At 46.3% G+C, this 27373-nt stretch overlaps 2 protein-coding genes and 1 long non-coding RNA gene across 19 annotated transcripts in view; 1 reads left to right on the forward strand and 2 right to left on the reverse strand.

Annotated features, from left to right (window-relative positions):
• Positions 1 to 3791, forward strand: part of ICA1 (islet cell autoantigen 1) — a 158196-nt gene extending 154405 nt beyond the window's left edge. For 12 of the 15 annotated variants that reach the window (XM_008261686.4, XM_070059788.1, XM_051853322.2 and 9 more), the window contains 2 exons: positions 571 to 657; positions 2986 to 3791. In XM_008261686.4, coding sequence (XP_008259908.1) covers positions 571 to 657; positions 2986 to 3107 — 209 coding nt within the window. In that variant the 3' untranslated portion in view covers positions 3108 to 3791. The remainder of the gene's footprint in view (positions 1 to 570; positions 658 to 2985) is intronic. The other 3 variants (XM_070059792.1, XM_070059795.1, XM_051853324.2) reach the window with 1 other exon arrangement.
• Positions 1 to 17069, reverse strand: part of LOC138845891 (uncharacterized) — a 37549-nt gene extending 20480 nt beyond the window's left edge. The window contains exons 1-2 of one of the 2 annotated variants that reach the window (XR_011383187.1): positions 16618 to 17069; positions 15890 to 15945 (exon numbers count right to left, since the gene is read on the reverse strand). This is a non-coding gene — a long non-coding RNA (uncharacterized lncRNA). Of the gene's footprint in view, positions 1 to 15889 lie in introns of both variants that reach the window. The other variant, XR_011383186.1, reaches the window with a different exon arrangement.
• A 678-nt stretch (positions 17070 to 17747) lies between these two features.
• Positions 17748 to 27373, reverse strand: part of GLCCI1 (glucocorticoid induced 1) — a 114926-nt gene continuing 105300 nt past the window's right edge. For both annotated transcript variants that reach the window (XM_017344466.3, XM_017344467.3), the window contains exons 7-8: positions 22227 to 22347; positions 17748 to 20592 (exon numbers count right to left, since the gene is read on the reverse strand). In XM_017344466.3, the coding sequence (XP_017199955.2) occupies positions 20247 to 20592; positions 22227 to 22347 (467 nt within the window). In that variant the 3' untranslated portion in view covers positions 17748 to 20246. The remainder of the gene's footprint in view (positions 20593 to 22226; positions 22348 to 27373) is intronic.

Raw genomic sequence — 27373 nt, forward strand, 5'->3', positions numbered from 1 at the left:
GCTGCTGGTCTACATTTAACACACAGAGTCAACACTTTAATGAATATCTACCTGTACTGTGTTAAATATTCCTTGTCTCATTGAGGAGACAGACAGGATGTACAGAGATGATGAAGCAAAGATGTAAAAAGCAAATGGTAGAGTTCTAAACCATACAAGGCATGCTGGAACATCCAAGACAGACAGACGGTGCTGTGGGGAGCTAGCCTTGCCTCTCTCAACGCAGGAGTGCTGAGTGCCTCGTAATCATCCGGGGACAGGCAGGGCATGAGGGCCACTACAGAATCTTGGGTTAATGCAAGTTCATTGCCATCTCAAGGCAGGGCATAGAGGCAAAGAGGGCTTTTGCTCTCATAGCTTTGGGCTGGACAGTCATTTGAATTGGGCATGGTCGTACCTAGGCACTGACCCCTGGTGTCTTCCAGTGTGAGGAACCAAGAAAGCTCTTGTAGCTTCCTCCTCCCATTCTCCCAGAGCTACCGTGGGGCAGAGCTGCGTAAGTGCCCGATGAGCAGTGGGTCAGTGCGCCGCCCTTCTCGAGATCTAACGTCCTGTGGTTTTGAATATTAGGCTGGTCAGAGAGCAGTGTCAGTCCTCCTCCTCCAAGGCCAGCACCAAAGACAAGCTGCCCAAATGACAACAGCCGTGCAGTGAAAGGTAACACAAAATGATACTCGCCTTCCTTTCCAAGCGCTTGGTGCTGCTTTCTCAATCTCCTTGACAACTTCCATTTGTACTTTTAGAGGCTCAAAGAAGGGAATGGCATGAAGAGTTTTGCATGATCCTGGAAATCACATTCTGACTTTCTTCCTGGCTTAATGCGCTGATTTATGTCTCCCTTTATCAAACTGTATTTAATGAGGATGAATCAAACATCTGTCTCCCTGTGATTGGGTGCTTGCTAAGATGGGGTCGAAGTACTGGACTAGGGAAGATCACCAAGGTTTGTTAGCTTTTGCCAAAATGTCATCCCTGCCACCAAAGACGCTGGATTCGGAAGGGCCAGATTGCTGGCTGCGAGAAGGGTACTTTCAAGGTCATGATTTGTCCTCCATGGGACAGGCCCCCAAAGAGAAGAGCTGCTTGAATGACGAGCGCAACTGTATTTGCAGTGCTCTGTGTTCCTTGCTTAGGTCATCAGCCACTTTGTCTGTTGACCACAGGAAGTTAAAGGAAGTGTCTATTCCATTACTATCATAAAGTGTTCCTGTGATGTTCTTGTAAGTGTTGTGAAATTGCCCCTGGTTTTGCCTCAAACAGTGGCAGCCTGGGGCATGGGAAGGTTTCCCCGAAGTACAGTCACCGGGTTCCACTCAGCAGGGCCATGCTCACTTTTTGGGGATCCTCAAGACCTTGGTGGAGGCTGGGGAAAGGGGAAGGAAGCATGTTGCGTATTTTCACTGGGGCTGTCTTGAAGACGTCTTGATATTATCTATCGAGAGTAGAGAGAGGTTCATCCATCTGAATCAGCATCCTTGTGTGACCTCCCACAGGCCTAGACAAGTTACTCCCTTTTTTTAAACCACACTCCTCTGCGCAGCTCTTAACCAAACTATATTGAGCTCTCACAGTTCTGCATTTACCATATAAAAATAAGCCAGGTGTTTTCAGAGCTGATTTTACATGAAATTCAATTAATGTTATGTAATAACTTTCCTATTACCAACTAGTCTGGCTAGCAGTTTTATAACAGGAACATTGATTGTCACATTATAAAGTAACGTATCTGTAAGAGACTTCAAAACAAGGGAGAAAGGGAGAGGGATCAGAAGTAAGAAGTGATCAGTGTGGCAGCCTTAGCACCACATGGCCGTTTTAGTGAAAGCATCAAAGGCCCCATTTATTTGGCCACCATCTCATCACTTCTGTCCCACCACTCCAACCACTTCTAGCAACTGGTCCTCCCAACGGTTTTTTGAAACTCTTTTTGGCCACATGGCAAGCACATTCCTAGCTGCCCCCAGCTGGAAGGATAACCCATTAGAGATACATTTCCTTCTTGCTTCTGACTCTCCCACCTGCTGGAGAAGAAAAAGCAGCGGCCATCCTGGCTGATGAACTCGGATCTTCATGTGGAATGATTTACGTAACAGAGTGCACAGCTTATACAGCGATCACGTGCATGAAACACCTGTTTGAAAATGTTCTCTTCATCTGGAAAACAGTCTGGCTCTCTGATGGTGGCCTTCAGGAGGTTAGAGCAGGGGTTTTGGTGAAAGAGCAGTGCAAGGATGCGCTCCAGTGATGCTGAGGTGTGAGGGCGTTTTGAACCCACTGGGGGAGGGAGGCGTTGTCACCAGTGTTAGGCACTCCGGTGCTGGTGCCTCTCCTCTCCTCCCGTGTCACATGCTAAGTGAGGGCCACTCACACTCGCTAGAGCCCTTTCATTGAGCTGGTGGCCCTGACGAGCAGGGGTAGAATTAATCATTAGATAGGGAGGGTCCCCTTCCTTTCACAAGAGTGGATAAAGTGGGCAGCAAAGTCTGAAGAAGAGAAGCCAGGCTTGGGCAGCAGCCTCCCTGGGGAGCCGGCAGCTTTGCAGGGTGAGTAGAGTCCTCAGTATTTCTCCTGGCCCTGCAGATCTGAAATAATTCCTCCAGCAGACACTGGAAAGCACCCTGCTTCCTCAGCCATTCAGTCTGACTCTGAAATAACTGTGCTGTTTCCTGGTTGTGGTAAAGCCACACGTATTTTGAGCACCTCCGTGGACTGTGGCCCTTAGCCTGGGCTGGGGTGCAGGTGAGGGTGAGTGAACACAGGGCGTGTTCTTTGCCGAGCTTCAGGTCACGGTTTCAAAATATACAGCCAACTGGCAAAGCAGGATACGTGGGATTCCTTACCCATCCCTAGGGACAGAGTGTAACTGGGATTTGTCCCCTTGAACAACTTCCTTTTGCAAGATGGCCCTGCACCTGCCCGCATCCAGCCTGGCAGAGCCGGGCACCCGGAATGTGCGTCTTCTCACTTGTCCTCTTCTCTCCCCAGAGCCTGCCAAGGCTGCCTCGGACCTGACTGCCTGGTTCAGCCTCTTTGCTGACCTTGACCCGTTGTCCAATCCTGATGCTGTTGGGAAGACCGATAAAGAACACGAGTTGCTCAACGCTTGAGTCTGCGCCTTCGGGATGGAGCTCACGTGCTGCTGGCTCCGCAGCAGCCAAGGCCTAAAGGTCCACAGCAATCAGTATGCTGTTTTAATATTTACGTGCCATTTTAATAAAACGAAGGGGTCAAGGGCCCTGTTTATATTGCTATAATTATTTACTCTTATTTGGTATAAAGGGTTCTAGTAGATTCTCTATGTGAATGTATACAAATACAGGATCGTCCAGGCCCAGTCTGCAGGCTACCACCGTTGTGGCCTGCTGTTGCATCGCTGGACTCCCATGAGATCCAAGTTCAAATCTAAAACCTACTTTGCATTAGGTTTCAATTACGTGTCCGACAGTCTGAGAGGCAGCCGGGGGCTGACCGAGTATAGACGCCTCCTGTCCCGACTCTGGCCCCTTCAGAGTAGGCTGCAGGAAGATCCTTTCTTCCTGCCAAGCCATTTCCGGCGAGCTCTGGGCTATGCTCGCTCCGTCCAACCGAAGAAGCTGTCTGCACAGCGCTTGCCTGGTGGGCCATGTGTTCTCCTGCTGGCCGGGGAGCTGGGCCTTCCATGGAAAGCAGCCATGTTTGCGGATCCCAGCATCTCCTCTCGTCTGTATCGTGGCTGGAATTCAGAAGCATGTATTTCTGGAGCCCCTTGTGACTTCTTTTTTTTAATTAAACAAAAAAATTTGAAATGCAAAGTCAAGTTATTGGCGTCTGTTGTGCTAAGGGAGGTCTTGTGGGTGTGGGGGCCTGAGTGTGACAGAGGACGAGGATGCCCCTTACCCTCTGCAGCCTTTAAGGTGTCACCTTGACCGGGTGCATCCCACAGATGAGGCATAGGGGCTGGTGACGGGATTTTGTAAGATCAGGCAGGGATGGTGACAACAGCTTTACCCTCAGGCACATAGGCAACTCAGAGACCCCACCAGTGTTAAGAGACCCTAGAGTTTGTACCCCCCCCCAACTCTGGACACAGTGAAGAGCCCTGTGAAGTGACAGCCACTCCCATTTGCAGAAGCCATGCATATCCCTTCCAGTGAGCTAGTGGACCTGAGTAGGGGCAGAGTCGGAGCAGCCAGGCAGTGGTTCTGTGTGCTCTACCAGCCAGCAGGTCTTACCTGGGCTGCTGTACCTTCCAGCCCCAGCTCTGCAAGGGCTTCTTGGGGATACTTCCAAAAAAGACACCCAGGACACCCTTGCGGAAAGGGCTGGCCACAGCACTGCCCTCCATCCTCTCCACGGCAGCCTGGTGGACTGGAGACAGGCTGGGCTACTGAAGGCATCATCCTCCTGGTGGAGGAAGGGAGGGACCCAGCCCGTTAGGCAGCCTGTGTGGCTCCACTCATAACCCAGCCCAGAAGGAACCATCAGTGAGTGTCGCCCATTGGGAGCTCAGCAGATTCCTCACCTGGCATCCAGGTACATCAGGGCCCTGCCTGGCAATTCTTCCCCAACTCACACAGGAGCATTTGCTGCACCCCTCGCTCCCCTATGCCTGGGCCTCTGCATTGGCTGTGCACTCCCCAGGATGCAGCCACAACCCTGCCAACCCCTCGGGAGCCCTCAGATCCTGCCTCCCTCCCAGGACTTCTCCAAAGTGCAGCCCGCGAGTCTCCAGTATGGGGCTCCACTTGGCAGAGTGAAGTCTATGCCTCAGGCATCGGGCTCCACCACGAACTGCTGCAACCCCAGAGACCAAGGTCCCACAAGCCTCCACCTCCCCAGCAATCAGCACCCTTGAGTCAGCTTGAGGCAATGGAGGGACCATTGCGGAATGCAGCTGCCCTGGGTAGGAGTTCCAGTTCCAGCCAGGGGCCCTGTTTCTTAGCAGGGAGGGAAGCCCACAGCAGCCAAAGTCTATGGCGCAGGCGGGGCTGGCTGGCCAGGCCTAGAGGCCCCTCAGCTGGGGAGGGAGGGTCTTCTGTTTGGAATGCATTACTTTAAATACTAACAGGCAGCTCTTAAAAATTGTCTGTGGGTGGAGGGGAGAGGATGTGGTAGTCGGACAGGCTTTGCTGCAAGGAAAAGAATTGCACATGGAGGTATTTTCTCCCCGAATTTTCTTTACATTTTGTTAAAAAAAAATTCTGTTCCCTGTCCCATCTGGAGTGCACTTGGCTGGCCTCTTGATCCCTTTTGCTGGGCATGTTTTGATCTGGGCTCACACAAAGCCCCTCGACCACCTCTCCTGTTTAAGAAGCTGCAGCTGCTGCCTCATTCCCACTCAAGTGCCTGTGTGCTGGCTCGTCCATGGGGCCTACTCGAGACCCACCTGGGGCCCCCCAGACGCCCAGGGGCGGTCTCCGGCAGGAAGAGGACGAAGGTGCCCTGGCCTCTTCCCACGGAGGACGGCTTCTCCCTCACTGAGTCCCACATGGGGAGACCGCTCTGAGCCACAACTGCCCCAGCTCCTGGAAAGCTCTCCTGCCAGCCTAGGTGGTCTGCTAGTCTCCCTTCCCTTCTCCCTCTCCCCTAGCCACCACATAAGGAAGATACAAGTTTAAGGGCTGGAGCCAGAAACGATTCTGTTTCCTCCCTTCTGGCTTCTCTCCCAAGCTGGCATGGGCGCTTTATAGATTCATTCTTTTCAAACCGTAATTTTAGAAATGTCAACTTGATTCAGAGTTCTGGGAGAGTGAGAAAAGCATCCATCAGCTCCAGAATTAGAAACGCACCCACTTGGGAAGAACCAATACCTTTTTATCAGGGTTTTTGCTCAAGCAAACGTGCCTGCTGGGAGTCGGCAGCCCTCGGAGCCCAAAGCGAACAGCGGGTATGGGCAGCGCTTATCTAGTGCCCTGGGAAAGTGGTCAGTTCTTATACCAGGTGTAGGGCCGGGGCAGAGGGCCCTAGAAGCGCCATGTGAGACTGCCCAGCCATCTGGGGAAAGGGACACCTGCCTGGCTCTTCTCCTGGAGCCGCTGAAGTGAACGCCACACTTCCTCTCCCAGGGGCCCTTGCAACGACACCCGTCCCCAGGGGTGTCTGTGAATGGTGCAGGACTAAACATCAGCACTGTTTGATTTCGCCAATATATCCACGTTGTACCTGTCTCCGTGGCCAACTTGTGCCCCCCAGACACGCCGTGGCTGTCGGTCCTCGGCTTTGACTTCTGCCATCTTCCCTGAGCTGGGACGAGCACAGTTCACAGTGCATGATGGGAGGTCTCTTGAGCTGTGTTGGAGAACAGACATCAGCTGGGAGCTAACTCCAAACCACTGGCAACGGCTGCCGAGAACTCTGCATCGAGAGGGATTCTGATAGAGAGCGTCGCTCACGCTGGCAGTGGGCAGGGCAGGGTGGTGCGCTTTGCTGCAGGGTCCCCTTGCGAGGGGCCAGCGGTGCTTCAGTAGCAACCCTGCAGAATCCCTGTGGCTTAAAATGAGGATGTTTGAGGCTTGGCATCTGGCCCAGCACTTAATAATGCCCACGCCTCACATCGGAGCCCCTGGGTCCAGGTCTCGGCTCTGTTCCTGATTCCAGCTTCCTGCTAATTTGCACCTTGGGAAGGAGCAGGTTTGGACCCCTGCCATCTACCTGGGACACCTGCATTGAGTTCCTCGCTGCCCAGCCCAGCTCCACGACTGCAGGCATTTGGGGAGGGAACCAGTGGATGGGAACACGCCCTCTCTTTCTCTCAAAACGAACAATGCTGTGTGCTTGCTTTCTCACTCATGCTGTATTTCAAGCGTTGGGTTGGTGGGCTCTTCCCCACAAATCCTCAGGGGCTCCAGCTGACGAAGGCGTCGCCAGCTGCAGCCACTCGCAGGAAATATAGGAGCCTCTTTGTGACCGCCGCAAGCAGAGACAGAGCTGGAGGGTCAGGTGCTGGCTGTTTCAATAGCGCGTGTCTTTTTCTCTTCACTGGCCAGAACAACCACGGGGCCCTGCCAAACTGCAAGGGGCTGGGAGTGGGGGGTGCGGATGGGGGGACACATCCAGGAGCCACTCCTGGAGGGTTCATGAGCACTCCTTTCTCTTACACAGGCTCTTGGTCTTCGATGTCTATGTTAGAAACCTTGCAATAATGAAGTCTACTTTGTTCAAAGGAAAGAACATATATATGTGTCACCTAAAAGAGGGGGTTTGGGGTATACTTTGTTTTTAGTAGACAAAGGTCTTGTCGTGTGAGCCATGCTGTCTTCTTACAGGAGATTGGAAAGGCGCTATGTGACTGTACTGTTAAAGACCAGGATGCAAGATGCCTGCCACCCCACAGCGCCCTGCCTCAGCTGCCCCTCTGCTGAGAGACTCACAGCTCGAAGCCTAAGCTAGAAAGGTCGTGCTGTGAGCCACAGGACTTCCTGGTCTCAGCTGACTGACTCAGGAAGCCATGTGGCAGGCTTGGTAGAGTAACTTCTCACCCAGAGAGCCGCCAGGGCTGATCAGAGTCTCCCTCCTTAGACCCTGAACTGGTAATAATATGACTCATCCACCAACTGTAAGAGCAACAGACACCAGAATGGACAGAAACAATGCACAGCAACCATAATGCAGTAAGGGCGGTGGAGCCAGCAGAAACTAGAGGCAAGCCAGAGCAGAGGGGCCCAGAAGAGAGACCCGGTGGGGGCTGAGGTGGCTGGGCCTGGGATCTGTGTGCTGAGTCACGGTGAGGACCGAGTGTCACTGCTCCTGCTGTTCATCCCTGTGCTTTGATCCAGTGCACCTGTTTGCACTTTCCTCGGAAAACAGGACCTTTGGCCTTCGTACAGAATAAACACCTCTGTCCTGCCCTCTGGTGATTGGCAGGGAACAGGCCCGAGGGTGCTGCTCCTGTTCTCAGCATGTCCAAGGGTGCACCCAAGGGGTCTCAAGCATTTGGCCAGGGCCATTCACTTAGCTTCTATTTTTCATGCTTTGCCGTGATTACACTCAAATTCTGAAGCCCCTGTCCCGCCCCAGCTCTCTGCCAGTCTCCTCCCAGCTCCTGCTCCTGTCACCTGATGCTCTGGGCTCGCTCAGGAGAATGTCCAGCCCCTTCCTCTGTTGCCTTGATGCACCCTGAGCAGAGTCGCCGCACTGGATAAGCACTGGCCACGTGTTCAGGGTTTGCCCTCGCAGAGGTGAGCAGATTAGCTGTACTCAGCACACCTCTGAAATGAGACAAGGACTCTCACCAGGCCCCTCTGCCGGCCAGGGAGGAAGCTGTCCTTTGAGGGACACATCATCAGTAGAGGTGGGATTCCACATCAGCTCCTGGGGCTTCCTTCTGCAGCCACTTTGCAGGGAGTGCTCTTGTTGATTTGGGTCCAATGTGTCTGGCACTGAGCAGTGGTGCCTCAAGATCTGTCTCTCCTTGGGAGCATCCTCCACTTCGGCCCACCCCAGCGGGGACGGGAGCATCCTTAGCACCCCTCAATTCAGCGCCTGACAGATGAGCCCGCACCGCCATCGTCCTCCAACCACTCACGCTGTTCCTGAGAGCTGCGGGTAAACTGCCCTGTTCATAAGCTCTGCTGGCCTCTTAGCTTCAAGGGTTCTGTACACCCTCTGAGATCATACACAAGTGTCTGTGGCAATGTATCTAAGGTGGATTTTTAACCTGAGGGCATAGTTTAGAGCTTCCATAAATTCTCAGAAGGGTCCATGAACAATAAAGTTCATGCACATTGGAGGCCTCATGTAGATGCAGAGGGCACCAGAGCACCTGGCTTTTCCGTGAGCACACCCAGGCCGCAGCCTCCCATGCAAGCCAATGGGGTTCCTCAGGTCCAGTCTCCTTGCCCTCAGTGGCCAAACTGGCCAAGCATGGACCTCAGCAGTCAAACCAAGATGTATTTTTATCCTGCCAATTGGAGCTGCCATCCTGGATGACCTGTTGCTTCCAGCTTCCAGCTGGAGAGGAAGAAGCCAGCAGGGAGAGAACCAATCGTGGCCCCACAGGAGCCTGAGCTCCTGCTGCCTGCCTTTGCCACCCATCTGTTTCCTGTCCTCAGAACCAGCCCTGAGGGAACACCTCCTTGCTTCCTGCTCTTGGGCTTCAAGGGTGAGCCTGGGGTGACAGGCCCAGAGCCAGGCAGCCTCCAAACCTGTCTTTGCAAGAAAGAATCTTGCAGAGAAAAGCGAGAGGGTGCAGGCTGAAGCCTCCAGTGCCCTGGTCCCTTGACCTGGCCTTCCAGGTCCGGGAAGGCTGAGCAGGGCCAGGCACAAGGTGCACAGCAAGGGATGAGCAAGACAAAGGTCTGTACATGCTGACCTCTTCCCCGGGCAGCCTGGGTGCCAGTGCCTGACTGCCCATCCAAGCAAATGAGAAAAGTGCCCACAAGAGAGTGAGTGGACAGCAGAAAAAGTTTGCACCCAGCTGTTGGGCAAAAGCCTTGCAAGATGAACCATGTTTCTGTGCTGACTCCCATCACTTCTCTGAGCCCCGCACAGCCCCTGCAAAATGCAAACAGCCATTGTCCACGCCAGGCACCTTGCTGTGTGCACATAAACAACACCTCATCCTCATCACTGCCCTATGGCCAAAGACTTTTTGCATGTGTGAATTTTTAAAAACTGAGATATATTTTACATATCACGGCATTCACTCTTTTTAAGTGTACCCTTCGGTTTTTTTTTTTTTTTTTTTTTTGGTACATTCACAAGGTCTGACAACAATGACCATTATGTAAATCCAGAAAAATTTTATTACTCCCAGAACAAACCCTGTGCCCACTGGTGGTGACTCCTCTTTGCTCTTGTCCCCCACCTACTTTCTGTCTTCCGGGGTTTTTCTGTTGTAGACATTTCACACCAGCTGGATGCTACAGTATGTGGTCTCTGTGACTAGTGTCTTTCACACGAGGAACATCTCTGCGGCTCATCCACACTGTACTGTGTATCAGTACTTCTTTCCTTTTTACTGCTGAATATACTCATAACAGAATAATACCCAATAGCATAGAAATGACATTTTATTTATGTAGTCATCTGTTAAATACTTGCATTGTTTTCACTCTTGGGCTATTATGAATAACACTGCTATAAATATTTGTGTGCTTTTTTTAAGTTTTTAAGATTTATTTATTTGAAAGAGTGACAGGAAGAGAGAAAGAGAAAGAGAGAGCTCTTCCACCCATTGGTTCACTCTCCAAATGGCTGTGACAGTTGGGGTGGGCCCAGCTGAAGCCAGGAGCCAGGTACCTCACCCAAGACCCCTACATGGGTGGCAGGTGCCCAAGCACTTGTGCCATCTTTTGTAGCCTTCCCAAGTACATAAGCTGGGAGCTGGATTGGAAGCGAAGTAGGCTGGGACTGGAACCGGTGCTCTGATATGGGATCTGGTGTCCCAGGGCAGCTTAACCTGCTGCAATGGAACTTTAGCCCTGTTTGTATTTTCTTGAGTGTATACCATAGGAGTACAGTTGCTGAGTCATATGGTAACTCTGTAAACTTCAGAGTCACTGCCACCCTATTGCTCAGAGCAGCTATGCCGTTTTGCACTCCCATGAGCAGGTATGGGAGCTCTAACTTCTTCACATCTTGGCCAAAGCTGTCATTTTGGTATAGCCATCCTAGTGGGTGTGAAGTGGTATGCCATTGTACTTTTTTTTTTAATTTCCATTTCCCTAATGGAAGTATATATTTGCTGTGAACTGAGTTGAGTGCTTTCCAAAATTCCTATGCTGAAGCCATAATTCCCAATTTAATAGTATTTGGAAATAAGACCCTTGGGAGGCAATTAAGGTAAAATGAAGTCATAAGATAGAGCCCTAACTCACATGATAAGAGACCCTAGAGAGCTGGCTCGGAGGAGAAGTCATGTGAGGACAACACAACCACCTGCACACCAGAAAGTGTGCCCTGACCAGAAAACCACACCCTGCAGGACCTTGATGATGGAATTCCAGCCCCCAAAACTGTGAGAAGTTCCTGCTATTTAGGCCATCTCGTCTAGCTGAGCAAATGAAGACAGAATTATTATCTCCATTTTACAAAGGAAGATTCCCAGGATCTCAGACTTCACTCTCACCCCTGTCTGGTGTCAACCAATGGCCAGACCATTTCTCTTTATGCTCCAGTGCCTCTGTGTTCCAGAATGTGTAAGGGGACAGGGTTCTCCCAGGTGTAGTCTGCCAGCTGAGCAAAATCAAAGATGGCACAGTGCTGAGACCCAGTGCCATATGTAAGAGGCAGCAACTTTGTAAGAAGCAGAAATAAGCAAATATCTGAACTCCCACGCTGTTTTCTGCCTTCTGTGGATCCAAGGACTTACAAGGCTCAGAGCCTCATGCACTGATGATTCTCATCAGGTATTCACTGCAGCCTATTCAATGCATGGATCCCCAGTTTTCTCTAATACAAAGTCTAGGGCAATAACCTCTAGGGTCAGAGAGTCAGTGCCCATCTCCCATGTACTCACTTAAGGTACCTCTGTAAAACTAAGACCAAGCATCATCCATAAAAAGTGTATTTGGCACAGTGAGTGGTTAAGATGCTGCTTGGGACGTCCACATCTCATATTGTAATGCCTGGGTGCAAGTCCCGGGTCCACTTCCCACCCAGCTTCCTGCTAATGCACACCCAGGAGGCAGCAGGTGAATAGCTCATGTGGTTGGGTCCCTGCCACGCAGGCGAAATACCCAGATTGGGAACAGGGCTCCTAGCTTTGGCCTGCAGGCATTTGGGGGAGTGAACCAGTGGATAGAAGATTCTCTCTCTCCTTCCCTCTCCCTTTCAAAATGAATGAACATCAATAAATGGAAATCTTTTAAAAGTGCACTTAGAAATATGAATCATCTCACAGAACAGTCTCTTAGCCATGCTCAGGCGTATGCAGCTTGTTTTCAGTGTTTGAGATGAGGCAGTTCAAGAAGCATAAATGAGAGCACTGATTTCTGGCTCCCTGTGTGGAGAATGTTCAGTGGGGGCTGCATGCCTGCCCGTGCTCTGCTCTCTGAACTCAAACTCCAGCTCTCCCTAAAGCACCTCCCAACCCAGGCCAGGCTTCATTACGTCAACGCTATTTACCCTGGAGTGTGAGGGTCTAGGGATCAGGTTCTTCTTTTTTTTTTTTTTTCTGGGAAAGGGGATAATTCCTAAAACTTTATGTCATGTTTAGATTCTCCCACTGAGCCTACATTCATGCCATCAAGCCTTCTCTTAATCTGCCCTGATTTTCAGAGATCCCACTCATTTAAAATGAAGTATTTGAGGGCCAGCATTGTGGGTTGTGGCGTAGTGGGTAGACACCACTTGCAATGCTGGCGTTCCATATGGAAGCTGGTTTATGTCCTGGCTGCTACACTTCCGATCCCACTCCCTGTCTATGGTCTGAGAAAGCAGCGGAGGATGGCCCAAGTGCTTGGACCCCTGAACCCACATGGGAGACCGACATGAAGCTTCTGACTCCTGGCTTCAGCATGGCACAGCCCTGGCCATTGTGGTCATCTGGGGAGTGAAGCAGTGGATGGAAAATCTCTCGAACTCTGCCTTTCAAATAAATAAATAAAATCTTAAAAAAAAGTCTTCTGTTGCCACCTCTTTTTCTATTTCCCTCTAAGGCTAGAAATTAACATTTTTTTCCCTCTGGCAAATTTCAAAGTTAATAGGAACTACTGGACAAACTGGAAAGCATATGTTGAGGAATTACCTACCCAGCCATAATCACTAATTGTTTTGTACATTCTTCATGTCTTTTCCTCACATACATACTTACAAAACAAAGGGATAACACTTGTTCAGAAGGGATGTTAGTTTATTCTTTGAGTGTAAATGCTGGGTGTGTGGAGCTATGGTGAAGATGCAGCCTGGGTCTCCTGCATTCTGTATCAGAATGCATGAGTTTGTGCCCCAGCTCCACTCCTGATTCCAGGTTCCTGCTAACATACACCCTGGGAGGCAGCAGGTGATGGATAAGATACCTTCATCACTGCCATCGATATGGGTGACCAAGATTGAGTTCCTGGCTTTCAGCTTTGGTCTGGCCCAGCCCATTTGGGGAGTGAACAAGCATTTGGAAATTATCTCCTCTGCCTTTCAAGCAAATTTTTAAAAATATGTAAACTTCTTTTTTTAAAGATTTTATTTATTTATTTGAGAGGTAGAGTTACAGACAGTGAGAGGGAGAGACAGAGAGAGAGAGAGAGAGAGAGAGAGAGAGAGAGAGATCTTCCATCCACTGGTTCACTCCCCAAATGGCCACAACAGCCAGAGCTGCACCAATCTGAAGTCAGGAGCCAGGAGTCTCTTCTGGGTCTCCCATATGAGTGCAGGGGCCCAAGGACTTGGCCATCTTCCACTGCTACCCCAGGCTATAGCAGAGAGCTGGATGGGAAGAGGAGCAGTTGGGACTAGAACCAATGCCCATATGGGATGCCAGCACCACAAGTTTAGGATTAACCTACTGCGCCATGGTGTCGGCCCCAACTTATTCTTCTAATACAAGACAGTGACTATATATCCCTACCCTCTGTTAGCACAGATTTCATTCTTCTTTCTGTGGCAATTTAAAGGCAACACATTGCATTAATTTCTAGTGCTGAGGTTACACATTTAATTTCATGCTGTGCACTTCATTTCATTTTCACCTTGCCTTTTTGTAAGCATGTGAAGTAGCCAGTTAAGTAATAGCCACTTTCTGTTGCAAACTAGGATGATGTAGTGGTGGTGCAGGCGGAGGGAGGAGGACTGTCAACAGCTCCACAGTATGAAGGTCAGCCTGCTTGTCTTTTACCCAACATGACAAAAGGAATCAATGCTCATTTTACCAAAAAACAAAAACAAAAAAATTCAATAGGGCCCATGCATACTGTGAAACTCCTTAACACTTTCCAGCCTGCACACGGAAAATTCTGTCCCCCAAGTATAACCATTCTTAGCCACCTCCTCCTACCTCCTTATTGTCTTCCTGTGGGAGCTAGCCATGTACAGAGCATTCAGGAGAAAGGGTTGGAGACTTGAAAAAGATAACTTCTTCATTCAAAACTCTCAGGGCTTGCTCTAGGGTGGGCACTGAGAAAAGAAGCGGGAGAGGCTGCACCAGGTGTTTGTCTGCAACCAACCAGGCAGGTGAGTAGAGAGCCAGGTCAGATTACCCTGTCTGCCTTGCTCCCAACCCATATGAAAAATAGGCTGCTTACTGCATCTCATGAGCAGTGCCCTTTGTTAACTCCTGTCCCTGGAGTGTAACTCTTTTCCTTTACAAAGTAGAACAGAAAACCCAAGAACAGGTTTGCCTTTCCAGTCTGAACCCTTTTCCCCCTTTGGCAGGTCCTGGTGGAGCCCTACATGCACCTTTTATCCATCTTGCTTCCAGAGAGCGGTTTGAAATAACATCCATCGCCCACAGGGCCATACCCAATTCTGGGTACAGGAATGGCATCAAAGTCAAGCCTGAAACAGATGCCAAGGCTTGGTAGAGTCTGTAGCGTGAAAGAGGACCTGTTCCTTGTTATCAGAAAATCTTTTGGCGGAAAAATGATCTGATTGTTCAAATTCTTGGTGCTAAGGAAATGGTCATAATGAGGGAGACCATCACTGAAGTGATAAAGAGCCCTCACAAGACTTTATTTTTCCTCTCCTGTTTAGGAGGTGCAAATGCCCGTGGAATTGCATAGAACAGTCCTTAATCAGGGAGCCACCAGCCTTATCTAACTAAAGGAAAAAAAAAAAAAAAACCAGCCATTCAAAGTAGAAATATCTACCCCCCCCCCACTTTTTTTTGATTAGTTCTGCCCTGTCTCCTTTTCAGCTTTAAAAAGTTATCACCTGTTCCACTTCTTTCTGCACCATTTTTCACAGCAAATCCCTTCCCCCTAGGGTCTTAATTTTGTCTGCTGCATTGTCTCTGGCAGTTCAACATGACAAGTTACTTTTCAGGAACACACAGTAGAGACTTAGTACCAGGGTTGCTGTTTAAGTTAAGAAAATCTTGTATGAGAAAGCTTTGTCTGAGACCTAACCCCAAATGGCTTATTTCAAAAGGATTCATTAAAAAAAGAGCCAGCCTTGTTTCTTAACCCAGAGGACAGAATTACTAAGACTCTAGGTAACTAGGTAATGTTGGTAAGAACCTGTTTTTGTCTGTGTGTGTGGTGGGAGGAGCTACTATAGTAGTACTTTAATCCCATATAACACATTATCCCCAAACTTAGCACCTTAAAACATTTATGAGGCTGGTGTTGTGCGACGGGTTAAGCCACGACTTCCAGTGTTAGCATTCTGTATCAGAGTGCCAGTCTGACTCCCAGCTGCTTCCAGCTCCCTCCTCATGGCTTAGGAAGCAGTGGAAGACGGCCCAAGTGCTTGGGTCCCTGCTCCCACGTGGAAGACCAACGTGGACTTCCAGGTTCCTGGCTTCCGCCTGGCCCAGACCCAGTTGTTGTGGCCATTTGGGGAGTCAGCCAGTGGATGGAAGATCTCTGTCTCTCCCTCTTTTACCACTTTGCCTTTCATATAAAAGAAACATTTACAAAACCACAACCTTTTTATCAGTTATTGAGGGTGGCTCTGGCTCCAGGCATCTCATGAGCTTGCAGTCATCTTAAGGCTTCCCTGAGGCTGCAGGGGTTGCTTCCACATAAGCACTGGCAGGTGGCCTCTGCTGCTCCCCACTGGGTCTTATGCACTTCCCAGGCATCCTCACAACAGTTCCCCCATAGTAAGTGATCTAAGAAAGTGAGGCCACTTCAAACATAAGTCAGTCTTCTAATAACTCTGGCAAAGACATCCCTTCACTCCTCCCATATTCTTCTATTCCTAAGAAGCCAGTGCAGTCCACACTTAAGGGAAGGAAAATGAAGCCCCAGCTCTTGAAGGGAGTATTAATTTATGGACATATATTTAAAACAATCACATGTATTATACAAGTTACCTGCATCCAGTCTCTATTCTGTTTTTCGGTCTACAGCAGAGGTTGGCAATTTCTTTCTGTAAAGGACCAGACAGTAAATATTTTAGGCATCATGGGCCAGACTCCTATTGCAACTAGTAAGCTCTAATGCCAAAAAACTACAAGTTTGGACAAATATGTACGCAAATGAATACGGCTTTGTCCCAGTAAAACTTGAAAAAATAGGCAGCTAATAAGTCTCAACATTACAACACATATTTGAGGTGGGCATGTGGCCCAGTGGTCAAGACACCAATTAAGATTCTTACATCCCATATTGGTGTGCCTGGGATCAACACCCAACTCTGATTCCTGACTCCAACTTTCTGGAAGTGAATGCAAGGGTGATGGCTCAAGTAACTGGGCTCCTGCCACCCACATGGGAGATCTGGATGGAATTTCCAGTTCCTGGCTGTGGCCTGGTCTAGCCAGTCCTAGCCATTGTGGCCATTTAGGGAATGAACTAATAGAAGGAGGTTTCCTCTACCAAATAAACAGTTTTTACAAAATATAGTTCCTCAGCCAAAAACACAGGTACTACATAGCCAATTTTAGGTTCAATTTAAAGGTCAAATCTTATCAGTCTTTTTGATGAGATGTGCTCTGGAAATGAACACTGCAGGTAAATCATTTCTCCGTGTGGGTTGTTTTTGCTTCATGCTCCATAAGGCCTATGCTGGCCTTACTTGGGTACTGGGCATAACACCAACCTTCTCCTTTATTCTGTAAGCATCTCTCTCCCATATTCTCAGTCTAAACAAATAAAAAAGAGTAAAGAATTATGTTTTATTGCTATAGCCTTCTTTCCCAGAAATATGTAACTTCATTTGAAGTGATTTCACTCAATTTAATTTTTAAATTTTTATTTTTAAAATGTATTTTTAAAGTCAAAATAGAAGGTGAACACCTGAATTTAAATTTACATAAATGCATAAAGATTCTGAGGTGGAAACAATGCTTTCTCTGAGGTACTCCTTGCTGAGAACAGTAAAGAGACATGGAAATCAGCTTCTTAGCTTGTGATGAAAGTGCGCAAATTAAATGTCAAGGAGACCAAGTGAATCTTTTTCTCCATGACAGTTTCATACAATGAAACACTATTGGAAAGCAGCAAGAATGCACCTTCAGGAGAAAAAACACATGTGAACCTCCCTGGAGAGAGAGGAAGGGAGAGGGAGAGGGAGAGGGAGAGGGAGAGGGAGAGGGAGAGAGGAAGGGGGAAGGAGAGGGAGGGAGGGAGGGAGGGAGGGAGGGAGAGAGAGAGAGAGAGAGAGAGAGAGAGAGAGAAAGTATCTTCCATCCATTATTCACTCCACAGATGGCTGCAATAGCCAGTGCTAAGCCAGGCCAAAGCCAGTGTCTTCATCTGGGTCTCCCACCAGAGTTGCAAGGGTCTAAACACTTGGGTCATCTTCCACTACGCGGAGAGCAGAATCAGAAGTGGAGTAGCTGGGACATGAACCAGCACCCACTCAGGATGCCAGTGTTGCAAGTGGCAGCTTTATCTGCTATGCCACAATGCTGGTGCCTGAATTAAATTTTTATGAATGTGTAAAGATATTAAGTGGAAACAATCTTTCTCTAAGGTACTCCTCACTGAGAACAGTAAAGAGACATGGAAGTCTAGACATTTAGGCTCTTAGCTTGTGATAGAAGGTGTGTAAATTAAATGTCAAGAGGAGACAAAGTTTAGGAATCGGATACACATGGGCACCCACAGCTCCAGAGACATACATCAGGGGTTCAGTGAGCGCCAAACACCGCAATTACCCTAAGCCAAAGTCAACTCTGCTGGGCAACGTGCCAACAACCACAATCTCTCAAAAATCACATGTGAACCTTTCCAGTTTTATTAATAACTTTATTTAAATAAGACACAGGAACTTCTATACTGAAAAAATACAAAACAGAAGCCACACATTTCCTTGTGTAAAGCCATATTGTCTGATAACTCAATACTGTTCAGCGCAGTGGCTAGAATTAAACAGTATAACTATATACAAAATTTAAACAATTTCTGACAAATTTCTACAGCAGGATGTAGGATACATCTGAGCTCAACAACTTCTGGGAAATTTACATGGCAAAGCATAAGCTTTAACACATTTGGTTCAAAACTTTAATATATGCTAAGAGCAAATGTACAACACAATTAATATTTAGTTTTTCATGAGAAAATAAAAACACATGTCACTAAAAATATCGTACATCAGATTTCATTACCAAAAAAAGCATATTCAGTTCATTTTTCAGAAATTGATACTATTGCATCTTATTTGGACAAAAGCAGAGCACAAGATCAATAGATTAGGTAATGCTGAACCAGACATCAGAAGTTAAATGGAGCTCATATTTATCTTACAGAACTAGGAATTTTCTGCCTTTAACCATAATCTACAAAATATAGTATTTTCATCAAGGCCTGAGATTATTAGGGTTAAAGGTGTCTGCTGTTGAAAAGATTGTTTTAAAAGGTTCCCCTGTGAAAAATGGCAAAAGTAAACTGAGTCCTTTTCTCCATGACAGTCTCCTACAATGTAACACTGACTAATGGAAAGGAGCCCGGATGCACCTTCAGGAGAGTATATTACTGCAAACTTTGGTGGAGAGAAGAGAATTGCCATCATGACAAAATAATACACAGAATATACACGGTGTACACACACATACACATATCTCTTTAAAAAAATCAATGGTGTTGCTTCCCTTTCTATCCCCTCCATCCTTCTTCAACGTCCTTAGAAAGTACACAAAACAAAGAAAAGCCAGGAATGATGGAAGGGAACTGAAAGGCTCCTGTAACAGTAGGCACCGTGTCCCTTAATTCTTAAGAAGACTGGGCCCTATGCTTTTAGGTGCAGATGAAACAATGCTGGGTTTCACTGAACTGAAAGCCATGGAATAAAAATGCGTAAGCTTCCCTGAACTTCTGGACACCTTCTTTGTGGTGCCGAAAACAACATCTGCCAGCCCACTCTCGACTGCCCAGTCAGGATTATCTATGTAGGGCCTGCTTACAACCCTGTGGAAAACTTGAGTCTCCAAGTTCCAGGCTCCTTTTATCTGGGCGTAGGATCTTCTTCACACATCCCAAATCTTAAAACTATTCATGATAGTCTTATGTGAGGCTTAAGTAACAATGCTTCAGACTACTGCTTTTCTAGGTCATCAATAACCTGCCTTCTTTTCTTGCAGCAGTTTGGAAATCCACTCATTCTCAACTCATGCAACTAAAATGCTTGAAGAAAACAATAACCAAAAGTGTGTCATTTTTGAACCTACGAATTAAATAATTTCTCAAAGAGAAACTGAACATAAATATGCCTTTAGGTAAGCTGGTAGCAATTACAACCCTGAATAACATAAAGAAAAAAATCCAACCATTCCCTATGAACCTTCACTTGTTTTACAATGAAAGCTAGACATTCCCATGTTTCAATTTCATCACACACAATGTGGAATGTTTCTAGTACTGAACACTTTATTTCCAACAATGTAACAGTCATTTACTGAGCAACACCTGAGGGAGGGGAAGCCATGCTGACACGTGTAGAAACAGTGAATGCAACAGTCTGTACTGTAACCACATGACACAGCCTTGTCACATACCACAGATTTGCTGGTTCTCCTCATGTTCACTCAAGTCCAGGACTCTCATTCTTCTAGGGTTGAAAGCACTTCTTATGCTGAGAATGTGGAATGTAATGAGGAAAGGGAAATGCATAAAATAAGGAAAGGCAAAAGAGTGTTGTTCCCTCTTTAGCTTTTTAGCTGTGAAATATTTAATATCCCGATATGATATACATTCCAAGTTACCTGAGTTTAGACTTCAACTGAAGTACCTGAAGCTAGGCCATAGGGTGGGCACTGTGCAACTGTTGTGGCCATTTTTTTTTTTTTTTTGCATTGTATGTATTACAGAAGTTAGAAACAAACACCTGGATCAATTGTAAACATAATCCTGAAGTACAGTATTTTCCATAGGACAAAACACAGCAAGACATTTTCTATTTAGACAGGCAACTTTTTGATATAGAGCTTATTTATACTGAAGAATTTGGAACAAAACACAGGACAAAGTACTAATCTGTCAAACATTCTATGAAATGCATAGTCTCCACTTAAAATGCTGAATGACACACATTTTGCAAGCATTACTGCTTTCCAAAAAACTGCTGAATAGGAGTTCTGTCCCTGCCAAGATCAGTGTTGAGAGATACTCTGTGATGCTGATAAGTGTTTCCTTGTTGGTGGCGGTGGTGTTCAGACAGTCTGTCACTCCGTGCAGATAGAGGCCTAATCCACAGAACGTGGGGAGGAGGCCGGCTCCCCCGTGGCTTTAGATGAGCACATAGTTCTGAGCAGAGATGTGTTCCTCACCCTGCAGTTCCTGCAGGAGCTGCTGCTGCTGGGATGGCTGCTGGACAGAGGCCTCTGTGGGGCCTGCTGTGCTGGTGTCCTCTGAGAGGGATGTAAAGGAAACCCGGGAGGAGAGCTGCTCAACGGACAGAGTCGCAAGAGCTGAGCTCTGGCCAGAGTTAGGAGAGTTCTTGAGCATCAGGTCGGAGGCAGGTAAGAGAGGGCCTAGGAGTTTTACAGGACAGAAAGCTGATCCGGTTGGGATGAAATTAACCTTGTTTTTGTCAGGACATGAAAAGAGAGGGGCCGAGATAGGCTGACGAGACCTAAAACCATAAAACAAAATTAGGCTTACAATCACAAAAACATCAAGCACTTTCTCAATCAAGTGGAGTTCTCAAAAACAGCTAAAATGTGAATGGCAGGGAATGGGGAAGTGTACACAGAGGGTAAACATCTTCCATAGCACAAGTCAGCTGGCAGACTATTCATGCACACAGCACTCAAGTAATACTTGAGACAGAAGTATTTTCAAAAGGATGGCTGGGTAAATTTTTATAGGGATCATTGGTTTGCTTTCAATCATTTAGTAAGAGAGAAAAACCTCCTATACTGTAGTTGAAGACTACGCAAGGCAAGGATGACCTTTTCTGCTAAGAAAAAGTATATTGAGGGCATTATCCACCATGTATTTAGTTTTAAGCATTTCCTCCTTTTTCTGCATCTCTAGATTTACTAGCACAGATTTTGGGGGGGTCTTGATGGTCTCTCAAGGAGCCAGTCAGTCCAGCAGAGGAGGGTCCACAAACTCTTCCTCTTCTCTCATTCCCAGGAGCTAAGCCATCAACTCCTACAAGTATGGCCTCTGTCCCCTACCAGCTGCAGAAGTACAGCAGCCCCTACTTGGCACCCGCACCAGGGCAAAGGGATGAGTGAGTCTAGGAGCCACAGTCTTCCCCTGAGCTCCTCTGCTCAGTGGCTATAGCATGACCTCTTCTTCCAATTTCTAACTCAAAGATATTGAAATTGCAAAATAAAAAAATCTGTCAACAGAAAGTTCCATGAATAAATATGCTACATGTGTCCATAGGGAAAAGAAACCCAGGGGAAGAAAATTCCCCCAGGTTTGTGGAATGTATTTTATGTTAGTCACACCTGGATATTAACGTTGCTCCCAAACGTCTTTTTGTTGGCCATCCAAATTAATCGAGTTCTTGCAAGGAAACTACATAGTGATTTAAAATAGAGGTGTCAGGTAGTAGGGGCAAATTTTCAAGTTTCTTTGCATTGGCTTACAACTTTCTAGGATACAGGCTCCAATTTGCCTTCAGTGAGATCTCTTATGCCTATTGCATTCTGTTCGTGGTCTGCCTTGGGAACAGCTACCAGCTGGGTAGAGGTGGTGCATCCGTACCAGCTGGTCTACAGCTCTCAGCTGGGTGAGGTGGTGCATCCGACCAGCTGGACTACAGCTCTCAGCTGGTGGAGGGGTGCATCCGACCAGCTGGTCTACAGCTCTCAGCTGGTGGAGGGGTGCATCCGACCAGCTGGTCTACAGCTCTCAGCTGGTGGAGGTGGTACATTCGACCAGCTGGTCTATAGCTCTCAGCTGGTGGAGGGGTGCATCCGACCAGCTGGTCTACAGCTCTCAGCTGGTGGAGGGGTGCATCCGTACCAGCTGGTCTACAGCTCTCAGCTGGTGGAGGGGTGCATCCGTACCAGCTGGTCTACAGCTCTCAGCTGGTGGAGGTGGTGCATCCGACCAAGTGGTCTACAGCTCTCAGCTGGGTGAAGTGGTGCATCCGACCAGCTGGTCTACAGCTCTCAGCTGGTGGAGGGGTGCATCCGACCAAGTGGTCTACAGCTCTCAGCTGGTGGAGGTGGTACATCCGACCAGGTGGTCTCGGTAAGCAGCTTCCCAGCTCTGCAGGTCCCAGCTGACAGAAAAGACATTACTTACGCCATTTCCTCAAAGACCTTCACTCGCTCACATCCCTCTGGGGGCTCGCGTTTGAACATGTAGCTGTTGTTTGGTTTGGGAGATGAAGCATACTTGGGTAACGGTGAGCTACTCCCACTGTCTGTAAATTTAAAGCAGTTATATTAACTAGTGATTGAGAGCTCTTTTAAACTGATTTCCAAATAAAGAGCCTTTTGCACAATTTATCCACTGTTGCCCACAGAGCCTCTTTTTACGGAGGAGCTGTTGCTATCACCCCTGTGCAATGCACGTCTTCCAAATAAAAACTCAGTGCAACAGTTCTCTGCTGTATCACAGAACGTAACAGGAAAATACTCTGGTCCAGAAAACGGCATTGGAACAAAGCAGAACTGTAATACTCAAAACAAGTATGCTATTTACTATGTACCTCAAAAATGTAAATGAATGGAGTAAGATGCATACGTCATACAGAAGAATCACAAGAGATAATAGCGAAGGGTTCTCTATACATGTTCTCTCCGTCCAATGTAAATGAAAAATTTAATATGTGGAATATTAATATGTGGAATAATCTTCATTACAAAAGTTCTTTGCAAAAATGTTAGTTTTACTAAACACCACAAATAGCATGTATGCAGGGAAAAACAGGTCTCATATCTTTTCCATCTGTCCACCATAAAAAAGGCAATTTGCTCAGAATTTGGCCTTTTAAAAATGCCCATATAAATGGGCTTTTTCAGCCCAGTTTGTATTTTTTGCTACTGGAAGACATGAGAAATCCAAAAACATCTCTACCTAATATGTTTTCCTCTGATTTCTGACCAAAAGGAAAATGGCCTATTCATGAAAAACCATAAAACCTATATGCAATTTTTCCCTTTCCTACCTGGCAAAAGATGTTGGAAATTCAAATCCACCAAAATGTGTCATTATCTTTGTAAGATGCCAAGTTGTAAAGTTAGTAACATATTTGTATAAATATAATAGTACTATTTACAAACTCTGACAATGCAAACCAATCCCAACTGTTAAAATGTTAAGCACATGACTGATTGGGATTTATTATTTTCATCTATTTTGAAAGATTACTTTAGCACCATAATGATGTCTGTCACAATTCTGGTAAATTGTTTTAGTTTTAGGATACAGAAAACAGTCCAATGTTCAGACACTGAGTAATAAGAACTTTTTTTTTAAATCATCATTCATGAAGTATAATGCATGCTTAGAAAGTAGATTCAAGATGTATACTGATACATTATTTTATGAATGATTTACAAAGCCCCTAGGTTAGTTTTATGAGTGCAAATCTGTGCTTGTTCTTTTTTTAATATAGTGACACCTCTGGGTGGAATCACTGCCTGCAAAATAACAAGACCACAGTACTGGGGAAGCTAGACAAACACAGAGTTTTCTCTACCACTGTTACGTAGGCTCTAGGAAGGAATTAAATCTTAGATTAAAGTTGAGTTTCTTTGTATGTTGTTCAGATTGGAGGATTTTCTTAAATTCAAATGTATCCCATATCTTGTTCAAACAAATGGGAGGGGGGCCGGTGCCGCAGCTCATTAGGCTAATCCTCTGCCTGCGGCGCAGGCACACTGGGTTCTAGTCCCCGTCGGGGCACCGGATTCTGTCCCAGTTGCTCCTCTTCCTGTCCAGCTCTCTGCTGTGGCCCAGGAAGGCAGTGGAAGATGGCCCAAGTCCTTGGGCCCTGCACCCACATGGGAGACCAGGAGGAAGCACCTGGCTCCTGGCTTCAGATCAGCGCGGTGCGTTGGCCGCAGCACACCAGCCACAGTGGCCATTGAGGGGGTGAACCAACGGAAAAGGAAGACCTTTCTCTCTGTCTCTCTCTCTCTCACTGACCACTCTGCCTGTCAAAAAAAAAAAAAAAAAAAAAAAAAGGGAGGAGGAAGAAAAGGATTTTCTCCCTCAAGTGATATAAAGCATCACTAGTCTGAGGTCGGAATCTGCTGTTCTCTATTTGAACAAGGATAGATGGAAGGGATAGGTCAAAAACTGGGGGGAATGAGGCTTCCAATTTTGTATGCTAGCAAAAATATATCTACTGTCTAAGCAGCAACAATCCATGTGAAGTAAATACATGAGATCAAGGACACAAGTAAGTAGATATGGTATGAGATTACTGCTGGACATAGCAGGGCCCAGGCTATGTGCAGAATCAGCCTAAAACCATGTGCTCAATGCCTTTCACAAGTCTTCTATGCCATCAGTGGGGGTGTGTGACGTCAGTAGTCTAGGATCCACCGTATTATCATGTCAGGAAAATCATGTGGGCTGCAGTTACAGTCTTCTATGTTTTGGTCTCTACTACATCATGAGGCCCACCACATTTTCTTTCACAACATCCTTGGCAGTTTCACAGGACTTTCTCAGAGCTAAAAGCTAGACAGATGTCAGCTGGCTAATCTATAAAACTGAGTATCTTCCTATTAACAATCTGGAGTCAAGCAAACAGCTTTTCTTAAACTTTTCTGATTTCAGATGCTACCAATGCACTTTTCAGGGGTTTAGCCACTAAAATATTCTTTCCCTAGTTTTTCTTTTCCAGAGTACATAGAAGTGATTAATGTTAAACACATGAATAGTCAAATAGTATACAGTGCTATGACAGCTCTGTCTTTTCAATAAAACTTATCTGGCTTTCTGTTGGCATTTACATCTAATGCTTGGTGGTCAAAAAAGACAAAGCTTGAAAGAAAAAAAAAGTTGAAACTATAAAAAAAAAGTTTGTTAACTCATTCTCTTTCCCAGGTGGGTAACTGATATGGAAAATGAGTATGGTGTTCAACCACCGTTATACCCAACAACATACTAAGAATGTAATAAAAGCATAAAAGTTAACCAAAAACATTAGAGATATGATAAACTAAACTGGACCTAGGCAAAATTACTAGCCTTAGTGTGAAAATTACTTCTGCTTCAGCAAATGAATTATCAACTGCAATATGGTTTGATGGGCTAATGAAATCAGGAATAACACACACTAATAGTTACATAGCATTTCTTGGCAGTAGCATTTCTTGGCAGTAAACTTTTTGAACCGGGTAGCATTACCAAATGCAGAGAAAAGTCTGCATTTTCAGTTAGCTTCCAGATCAAACTGAGAACTTACAAACAAAAAGAATATTTCTTTTCTCAAATTTTTAATATAATCCTTTATGAGACTGCTATAAAATTTTATTAAGGGGGTTGGTAATGTGGTATAGCAGGTAAAGCCGCCACTTGTAGCACCAGCATCTCATGTGGGCAGTGGTCCAAGTCCCTGCTACTCCACTTTTGATCCAGTTCCCTAGTAATGTGCCTGGGAAAGCAGCGGAAGATGGCCCAAGTGAGTGCCCCTCTGCACCCACGCAGGAGACCCAGAAGAAGCTCCTGGCTTAGGATCAGTCCAGCTCTGCCTGTTGGGCCCATCTGGGGAATGAACCAGCAGATGGAAGATCTTACTCTCTGTCCCTCTCTAACTCTGCCTTTCAAATAAATAAATAAATCTTTCAAAAATAACCCACTGTTGGTGGGAATGCAAACTGGTTAAGTCACTATGGAAGTCAGTCTGGAGATTCCTCAGAAACCTGAATATAACCCTACCATTCAACCCAGCCATCCCACTCCTTGGAATTTACCCAAAGGAAATGAAATTGGCAAACAAAAAAGCAGTCTGCACATTAATGTTTATTGCAGCTCAATTCACAATAGCTAAGACCTGGAACCAACCTAAATGCCCATCAACAGTAGACTGGATAAAGAAATTATAGGACATGTACTCTATAGAATACTATACAGCAGTCAAAAACAACGAAACCCAGTCATTTGCAACAAGATGGAGGAATTTGGAAAACATCATGCTGAGTGAATTAAGCCAGTCCCAAAGGGACAAATATCATATGTTCTCCTGATCGGCGACAACTAACTGAGCACCAAAGGGGAAACTTGTTGAAGTGAAATGGACACTATGAGAAACAGTGACTTGATCAGCTCTTGTCCTGACGGTTGATGTACAATTTAATACTTTATCCATTTTAGTATTTTTTTTTTGTTCTAGTACCATTGGTTGAACTCTGTAATTAACACACAATTATTCTTAGGTGTTTAAATTTTAACTGAAAAGTGATCCCTGTTAGGAATTTGGAAAACATTATGTTGAGTGAAATAAGCCAATCCCAAAGGGACAAATACCACTTGTTCTCCTTGATAGGTGACAACTAACTGAGCACCAAAAAGGAAACCTGTTAAAGTAAAATGAACACTATGAGAAACGCTGACTTGATCAGCCCTCACCCTGACTGTTCATGAGCAGCTTAATATGTTATCCCTCTTAGTATTTTTTTTTGTTTGTTCTACTTAATACTTTTGGTTGAATACTGTAATCAATACACAATTCTTCTTAAGTGCTGAAACTTAACTGAAAAGTGATTGCTGTTAAATATAAGAGTGGGAATAAGAGAGGGAAGAGATGTGCAATTCGGGACATGCTCAAGCTGACTTACCTCAAACAGTAGAGTTAGAAACATACCAGGGGATTCAAATTCAACCCCATCAAGGTGGCATGTACCAATGCCATCTCACTAGTCCCAGTGATCAATTTCTGTTCACAATTGATCGTAATGATAGGACTAAGAACCAAAGGGATCACATAAACAAGAATAGTGTCTGCAAATACTAGCTGATAGAATCAAAAAGGGAGAGAATGATCCAACATGGGAAGTGAGATACACAGCAGACCCATAGAATGGCAAATGTCCTAACAGCACTCTGGCCTCATAATCAGCCCTTAAGGCATGCGGATCCGGCTGAAATGCCCATGAGAGTATTTCAGGCATGGAAAGCCAAGACCCTCTGGGGAAAAAAAAAACCTAAATGAAAGATCTCCACGAGTGAGATCCCAGTGGAAAGAATGGGTCATCAAAGAAGGAGGTACCTTTCTCTGAAGGGAGGAGAGAACTTCCACTTTGACCATGGCCTTGTCTAAAAATGATCAGAGTCAGTGAACTCAGGGGGCTTCCATAGCCTTGGCAACTCATGACAAGAGCCTAGGGTGATTACTGATGCCATAAACAAGAGTGTCAATTTGTTAAGTCAACAACAGGAGTCACTGTGCACTTACTCCTCATGTAGGATCTTTGTCCTTAGTGTGCTGTACA

The sequence above is a fragment of the Oryctolagus cuniculus genome, chromosome 16 (genome assembly GCF_964237555.1).
Source record: "Oryctolagus cuniculus chromosome 16, mOryCun1.1, whole genome shotgun sequence".
In the NCBI taxonomy this organism is placed as follows: Eukaryota; Metazoa; Chordata; class Mammalia; order Lagomorpha; family Leporidae; genus Oryctolagus; species Oryctolagus cuniculus.